Here is an 8,253-nt window from a genome sequence, read left to right on the forward strand (position 1 = left end):
TCTATATAGGGCAAATTGCAGAAGGATAAAATAGAATTTCGAGTGCGGTGCTCAGTGGTAAAAATGTGCCTTTTACCGGCAGCGCGTGTAGCGGCATATCTGTAAAGTAAATATGTAAAATATAAATATATTGAAATGGAATATTCATAGAAACCAACTATTCTTTGATAGTTTATTAAAAAAAGTAAAAGTTTTTACATCTTACTGCATAGAGTGATAATAACAAAGCATAAATATATTTTATTTTTCTCTCTGTCTAATAAATCACATATTTAATAATTTCATTTACATCAGTAATCATCGACAGTTATTTCTATCGGTGGTATATAACGCCACGTATGTCCAGCGTTTATCAATTCCGAACAAAGAACTGGCGTATTTGGAGTTGACTCTTTACTACTACATTGAATATCTATTTTATACTGTCCAGCTGTAAAGAATACTACACGACATTCGTGATAAACTCGTCCATATTCCTGTAACTAAAAAAGAATAGAAAGAAAGAGAAGGAAATGCAATTATTAGGACTGTATATATTTTTATCACTAAAATAACTTACTGCTGGAAGCATGACTTTATTTGCGCCAGCAATGGATAATCTCGTTTCTAATTGATAATTATTTACACCATTATGGTGATCTTGATAAAAATTTATAGTTAACATAAGATCACTTAGTGGATGTTCCAAAGCATTACATATCCCTATTCCGACACTAACGCATTCACCTAAACTACACGTAAGTTCATCTTGTGCCTTTACAGTTGCATCGTTTATTTTGATTTCTGAAAAATATTTATCAATTTAATATAGAGTAGTTAAAGGATCATAATTATACGATAATTATTCAAACATACCCCATTGTAAGGGACTCATTCTAACGAGATCCAACATATCTTGGGTGAGAGTAATACCAGAAAGGGTTGCTTTACCGATCGATTCCGTGCCCAATAATTGCCACCGTAAGTCAACTAACGAAGCAATATGTTCGGAACAAACTTTTTGTAGTTCTCCGATATCACCTGCCCCATTTAACTATCAATAAAACAGAAACTATTTGTTAATTATAAGATTTCTTAATTGTAATACGAATAAAAGATATTCTTTATTACCATTGATAATTTATTAAGTGGACATCTATCAACCGGTACAGGAATTCTACAAGGCTCTTTACCCTCCATGTATATACATTTAGTTTGTGTATAATGCAATTCCATTTCATGATTAGTCATATTTGTTAAATCTAACACGAGATAAAATTGTGACGGCCTGGAAATATACATATACGTATTGAGATCGAAATATGAGATATGACTCTTTCGTTAAGCGCTTACGTTTCTGCTGGAAGTACATCCCAATTTGTAATTTGTACACTAGGCAACATCTCAATTGTGATAAAAACTGATGATATACGACAATAACCTGCCGTTAGACCTGTACCACCCGAATACTTTATTTTTAATTGCCCTTCGACAACATTTGAAGTATGTAATGGAACTGCAAGCTTGGATAAACGCGAACTTGCCAAAGAAGAATGGCCCGAATGAGAACTTAAACCTGATCTGAATGAGGAAGTTAATTCCGATTGTCTCTTTGTATGCGACGGGGAACTTAATCTAGATGGTAACGAGCTGTGTCCTGAATGAGACATTAAGCTGCTCGGCTGACTGAGATACGTACTACTGCTAATATCTAAAAGATATTTAATATATAATAATTTATTACATTGTCATTGTATTGAAAGAAAAAGATAGTAACAATTGATCATATTACCATTTCGCGATGTAGGTGCTATAAAATCTGTAGCCGCATATAAATACAATGTAAGACTGGCACTAGCGCCGGGTTGTATGGGTAATTGTTCCATAAAATTTTTATCGCTCCATTTAAATATTTTACTTTCGAGTATTGTGTCTAATGTTGATTGTATTGATAGTTCGATTGTTTCGATAGGAACTTGGCCAATATTTGTAATTGTTACAGTACATTCGGCACTACAGCGTAGAAATGGCTATTAAGTTCCAGTATAAAGGTCATATATTTGTTATTATAATTATTTATAATAGACATACCTTTCTCCACCATATAGTGATATACTTGCGCTAGTCACTATATTGTCTCCGGAGCTAAAGCTTGCAGTTTGAGGTAAACTTGTGGCTACTTCTATTCTCGGTAAAGCTGGAACTACCTCGACAGTATATTGAGAGTGAACCATTCCCTCCATATACCTTAATCTACAATTTGATTTCACCCCTAATGTATGCGTACTAAAGCCGAGAATCTCTAAATCTCCAATTTCTTTAGGCCTGCCCGCTAATGTTACCGCAATTGGTCCTGATTCAGCAGGAAGCGTAATACTTTCGGGAATTGACTCGAATACTACACCATTTGTAAGAAGCCTCATATTGGAAACGTGAAGTTCAAACGGCAAGGGATTAATAAGTTGCATGGATACTTCGCAAATATCACCTTCTACCCATAAATAATCTGTAACCATTTATATTTGTTATATAGTAAATTATAAATAATATAATTTTGTAGGCAACATCTAGTCGATACATGCACGTACCTACTTTACTCTTAGATATATTTTTCCTCTCTAAAGATCCAAAATTAATGGGTGTAAATAAAAATGGGCCATGATCTTCTTTGACCCTTTCAATCTTTTGAGGTTGAAGATGTGGTTGCATATTTTTTAAAATAAATGATTTAGTTTTTGGAATATTCGTTAAATTAGCAGGCGGTATAACTGTTCCAGAATCTAAAACCTATTGGGAGCAATTTTACTTTCAACACTGAAAACATTATCCTAACATTTTCCTAAAACTTACGAGAGGTACGGGAGCGCCTTCGCATTGTTGAGATACATTTTGAAGTTGCAAAGCAGTTTCTTTACGTTCATTAGGAGTTAAGTAATTGTACATCGTTTGAAGTAGAAATGTCATGTGTCTCGTCGCTAATGCTGGATTACCCATGCGATTAGCGGCAGTAACAAGTTCATTTATTACCTGAATTTGTATAACTGGCCAGCCTCTATGGTTTTCTATACAAACAAATTTTCCCTTAACGCTAACGCGTTACGACGCGATGCAAAATTATGTCATAAAAAAAATTACCAGGAGACATATCAACAGGATCTAAGGACAATTTAAATCCAGAAGTAGCTTGTAGCATTAAATTATAACACTGTTGCCAATCTGGATTAGGATTATTTTGAGATACATGTCTTGTTGCAGCTAATCTTAGACAAAATGATGCTTTTCTTATAAAACCAAAACTTGTGTATAAATCTGATAATGTAGTGAACCGATCAATCTAAAATATTGTATAATTTCTTATTATTGTCATTTAGTAAATTAATAACATTCTCGCGTAAACTACATACTTTTTCTTGCTCGCTTAATGGTAAATTTATAAGTATGACATTATTTAAGTATGAAGCAGCTTGTAAAGTACAATTTTGCTCTATTGAAATTCTTGTAGCCTTAAAGCTAGCTTCTGTCTCAATTATTCCAGCATATTGATATTTACTGTAATGTACTATTGCCTCGCGATATTTTTTTGATATTTCTTCAGGTAGCAAAATATGTGGCATATTACTCTTTACCACCTCTATAGCTGGCGGCGATAGCAAAGTTGCCACAGCTTGTGAACCTCTTCTATATATAGTGAAATATTATCCATTCTTTATCCAGAGCATTAAATTTCCATTTCTGAAATTAATTTATTCTATACATACCTCTGCTTACCTGGACTTCCTTCCTGAAGAGAAGAGTTTCTCTGCAATGGAAGACTTCTACACATATTTGGATATAACACTAAAGCAGATGCAGCACATAAACCTTCAAATGCTGCTCCTAGCCACAACCAATCATTTACAGCTTGTAGTACGCTAGCTGCAGAATTATAATTGCTCAAAGCATCTGCTGGTAGACCAGCTTGAAGACATAAATCACCCAAATGTTTTGTCATGCGACCTACACATCTTTTTCTGTTATTCCTAGATTCAAGATCTAATCCTATGAAATCTTTCTTTTCAAAAGGAGCTAGTAAAAGAGAGACCCGGTCTATCTTTTCTCTTGATCTTTCTAATCTTTTGGATTCCAAAATCCAGAATAAAGAATTGAGACATTCCATTACATGAACTTCGAGATCAGGGCATGTCTCATCTGTATAAAACACAGCTCTAGTTTTGAAATTCGAAGGTGTACTATATGATGCTGGTGGTTCATGAGGGTTATTTGATTCTAATGGCCCAAAAAGAATAGCACGTGAATCATACAATGTTGCACTGTACTTTACTTTTAAAGTCTCATGGACTCTGCACAACTCGTTTAACTCCACTTGATTGTCATATTTGCCAAAAGTAATTAATCCTAACAATCTTCTGTGAGTTTGAAAATCTCCCCAATCGTTATTTTCAACAGGATGTTCTCTAACGAATCTAGCAAGAATTTCGCGCGTTCCACCAGTAGAATCGGCCACAGAGAATCTGCTACCTGCTTTCATTATTCGTTCACATAACCTGGTAATAGTCTTTTGTTTGATTTGTGTGCCAATAGGCCTCAAAAGTAGAAGCAATGCTGCATGATCATGAGCAGTTTGCTCGTAATCAGGATGAGACATCTTGTTGTCGGGTACCGGACTCGACAAAATAACACTAATAGCCGAGCGCATTTATATCACTCACTTCCTAGTAGTACTTTACGGTACCTAGGTTTACATAGATAATAACTTTGCCTGCGGTATTACGGATATATGATAATTCTTTAATCCGACAATAATATCCCGCGTTCATCATAACAATATTTAATATTACATTTCACTTTGATAATTGTTATGTTACTACACTTGCAGGGACGACAAATAAAACACAAACTGCCATGTTTAAGGCGTATCAAATGCGCGTGCGTTATAAAATGTTTATCATATTTATATTACATACGTATTAGCAGAGGAAATTAGTAATCACAGAGGAACGAAAACTTGTTAAAGAACACAAAATAAGGATAACAAATAACAAAAATACAAAGAATAAGAAAGGAAACAAAGCAAAATATAGGTAAATATGTAACTTTTAATTCTAAGGAGTATACATTTTATTTAAAGTTTGTACAGAATTGGCACATTGCTAAAATATAATAGGAAATATTATATTTTTACCTAAAGATTCTATGAAGATTATATCAATAGAAAAAATACATATAATGAAATATTACATAAATGTTATAAAAAACAGATTAAAACTGTAATGTGCAGTTTTTATACTATGGAAATTGTTTAAATATGCACAAACATATCAAGTATAATTAAGCGTCATTGTTTAAAATACTTTCATATAACTTGAATTGTTAAAAAAAGATATGAACCTTTTGTTAAAAGAATTAACAAACATTCTTATTTAAATAACAAAGATACCCTGGACATAGTAATAAATAGTGGTTATATTCCAAATAATAAAATGAATAAGCATTACATATTTGTTAGGTATTATGTAAATATGAAGAATGATTTAAATATACCTTTATATATTACCATTCTTTTATATATGATAAATAATGAAAACTTCCAACTATTCCTATTAACTTTTTAGTTAAAAAATCGAATAATAAGTATTATAAAGATATTAATTTTTTAAATATGATTTATATCTTTATCTTTTTATTATATCCTTTTATATATGTGGAATATAAAATCACTACCATACCTGATTTATATATGGTAATTGTAATATGAAACACGTACATATATATCTCTAAAAAAATAAGATATGAAGTCAACTTTAAAATACGAATTCAAGGCTATTTTAAAAATCTGGTGTAGAATGGTCCATAAGTGTTTTCAACAAGCTGCTGTTCATTCTGAAAAATATTATTTCGATAAAATATTTGCAATATAGTTAGACATAATGTTATATACTAACGAAAATGTACTTTTTAATCATGTGGTCAAAAATATACGATGGAATAATCGTCAACGTGATTATATTCCCGCCTTTCCCAATCTCTTCCGTGACTTCTTTGTCTTTTAACCCTATAACATTCTAAACCATTTTGTGGAAAAGATATTATTCAAACTTATTAACTGTATTAAACACATAAATTTATTATGTCATAACAAACCTTTCCGTTAACTTCTAATATTTGATGATTTGTTAAAAGTCCATTTTTGGCAGCAGAAGAATCTTTAATTAAAGAGACTATCTTTCCGTTTCTGAACTGAAATCCAATATATTTTATCCTATCTTTGTGCATTGTTACTGTGCGTTCAAATGGTCTAAAATTGACAAAATTTAATAAAAAAAATAGTAAAATTATAATTTTACTGATTAAAAAGAATATGTAACTGACCTGTCCCTTACTATTACTTTAATGCCGTTAATGTCAGCGTTTCTGAAAATTTTGTGAACTTGTTCCATTGTATATCCAGCAACAGAAACATCATTGATACTCAAAATTTGGTCTCCAAATCGTAATCCAGCAAGTGCAGCAGGCGAATTTTGCCTTACTAGGCATACGAAAATGCCATTATCTACATTATTAACTCTCATACCAATTTTACCATCTTTATCCTTGCATAATATCAACTGTAATGATAAGATAAAAAGATTATTCCTTCTCGAGATATAAGATACTAGTATTTTATATGTATTATATAACATAAATATGGAAAATTACTTACTTCTCTTATACCATTTGTAACTTGTGCTCTCTGTAATCCTAAGGACTGGCCAGATAGTGGTGCAACCATACCTGCTAAAGGACCTGATGTTACAGGTGTATGTACCATCATCTGAAACATAGATTTTTTATAGTTATTTTGCTGTAAATTGTAAGTTAGTTAAAGTCCTATTATATCACTTACATTTTGTTTAACACGAGAATATTCGGGCATATTTTGTGCTATTATTTCTTCAGTAAGTTCCAAACCCATATATTCTCCTAATGAAGGATATAACATATTAGAAAGGGTATTATGCGCAGGTGCAGATGGTTCAGTTTGTTCTTGCGATATGGGTAGAACATTGTGTTGCGACTCCATTTGTAGCTGAGCCTGCAAATATGACATAAATTAATATACATATAATATATAATATGTGAAATAATGAATAACTTTATAGTTAAAAATATATATAGCTAAAAGTTTGAACGTACCTTCATCATATGATCCACCTTCAAGTCTTCGAGAGTTGGATACAGAGACATTTTGTATAGATTTTGCTGAAAAAAAGTGTACCTATATAAAATATGTTTTTAAGGAGCAATTTGTTTATTAATTGTGAAATGAAGCAATAAACAAGGATGTAAAATTATTTATCGTAATTTAAAACAGTGACAGTATAAACAAAACAGAAATAGATGTATGAAATTTAAAACATAGTAAATATGAAATAATATATATAATATCGTAATCCAGCCGACGATCATCCGCATACCAATGCGATGAATGCACTGGATATCTAAGGTATCTTACACAAATGTTTATACCTAGATACAAGTTTAAATACTACACCTCTAAAAAGATGATCGATAAAATACAATACTCCTATCACGATGCACAAAGCCTCTGGTCAACGTTTCACTACTTTATGTAAAAAACACGAAATTACACGTCTTAAACGTCATGAGAGGCACTTGAAACATCATTGATAAGCCACAAGTGATGAACAAAACAACTCTCTTAGTGGGATGTGTCAACGTCGATTCCGTTAGGGCAATTTCTTTATTGGTTAACGCTGTTGTATATAACGCGCAATCGCAAGCTATTGGGTCGCCATTACCTCTACGCTCCGTCTATGTACAATCTCTATTTTAGTGACCAATAATTTTCCAAATTCTCTTGTAACCATGCCAAGGCGCATCTATTTAAAAATACATCCTCATATCAATAATTTCATTAATGAAGTTAAGTCAAATAGATTATACATCATTTTTTATTCTTCGAAAAAAATACATTTACTAGAGTATTGATATTCCCACACATAAATTTTAATTAACAGCTACTTTGTTCTAAAAACACGCTTTATTAAGTTACAAGATATTCTACATTTCAATAATCGCATATTTTCTAAAGTAGGGATACGAAGAGATATTTTACATGATTATCAAATATTCATGATGCAATTCTGTATTGAATTATAAACCGAGATCTAAAGCGAATATGATAAAGTTTACACGGGAAGAATATTAAAAATTTATGGAATTTTTAAAAAGGAGGTACAAAATTGAACGAAATGTATTTATCGGTTGGCATAG

At 31.8% G+C, this 8,253-nt stretch overlaps 2 protein-coding genes across 3 annotated transcripts; both read right to left on the bottom strand.

Moving 5' to 3' along the window:
• Positions 1–158: 158 nt before the first annotated feature.
• On the bottom strand, positions 159–4,922 carry LOC126922675 (protein brunelleschi). 2 transcript variants are annotated; one of them, XM_050735467.1, is made up of 12 exons: positions 3,738–4,922; positions 3,384–3,657; positions 3,115–3,313; positions 2,830–3,041; positions 2,568–2,766; positions 2,071–2,485; positions 1,772–1,992; positions 1,333–1,690; positions 1,111–1,267; positions 856–1,033; positions 560–783; positions 159–476 (listed from the first exon to the last, which is right to left on the bottom strand). In XM_050735467.1, the coding sequence occupies exons 1-12, from the start codon at positions 4,673–4,675 to the stop codon at positions 291–293; spliced, it is 3,561 nt and encodes a 1,186-aa protein (XP_050591424.1). In that variant the 5' UTR covers positions 4,676–4,922; the 3' UTR covers positions 159–290. The 2 variants fall into 2 exon arrangements, with proteins under 2 accessions (XP_050591424.1, XP_050591423.1); XM_050735466.1 differs by having other exon boundaries at positions 159–482.
• Positions 4,923–5,055: 133 nt separating this feature from the next.
• On the bottom strand, positions 5,056–7,690 carry LOC126922723 (syntenin-1-like). The gene is made up of 8 exons (XM_050735582.1): positions 7,511–7,690; positions 7,153–7,218; positions 6,863–7,051; positions 6,680–6,790; positions 6,349–6,584; positions 6,121–6,274; positions 5,932–6,041; positions 5,056–5,859 (listed from the first exon to the last, which is right to left on the bottom strand). The coding sequence occupies exons 2-8, from the start codon at positions 7,201–7,203 to the stop codon at positions 5,805–5,807; spliced, it is 906 nt and encodes a 301-aa protein (XP_050591539.1). The 5' UTR covers positions 7,204–7,218; positions 7,511–7,690; the 3' UTR covers positions 5,056–5,804.
• Between the last annotated feature and the right edge of the window lie 563 nt (positions 7,691–8,253).

The sequence above is a fragment of the Bombus affinis genome, chromosome 12 (genome assembly GCF_024516045.1).
Source record: "Bombus affinis isolate iyBomAffi1 chromosome 12, iyBomAffi1.2, whole genome shotgun sequence".
Classification (NCBI taxonomy): domain Eukaryota; kingdom Metazoa; phylum Arthropoda; class Insecta; order Hymenoptera; family Apidae; genus Bombus; species Bombus affinis.

Coding starts and splice junctions, on each gene's coding strand:
- LOC126922675 (XM_050735466.1), bottom strand. CDS start 4,675: ATGCGCTCGGCTATTAGTGTTATTTTGTCGAGTCCGGTACCCGACAAC. Junction 3,042..3,114: donor TCCTGTTGATATGTCTCCTG/GTAATTTTTTTT, acceptor TTGTTTGTATAG/AAAACCATAGAGGCTGGCCA. Junction 784..855: donor AATGAGTCCCTTACAATGGG/GTATGTTTGAAT, acceptor AATATTTTTCAG/AAATCAAAATAAACGATGCA.
- LOC126922723 (XM_050735582.1), bottom strand. CDS start 7,203: ATGTCTCTGTATCCAACTCTCGAAGACTTGAAGGTGGATCATATGATG. Junction 6,791..6,862: donor ATTCTCGTGTTAAACAAAAT/GTAAGTGATATA, acceptor TCTATGTTTCAG/ATGATGGTACATACACCTGT. Junction 6,275..6,348: donor AAAGTAATAGTAAGGGACAG/GTCAGTTACATA, acceptor TGTCAATTTTAG/ACCATTTGAACGCACAGTAA.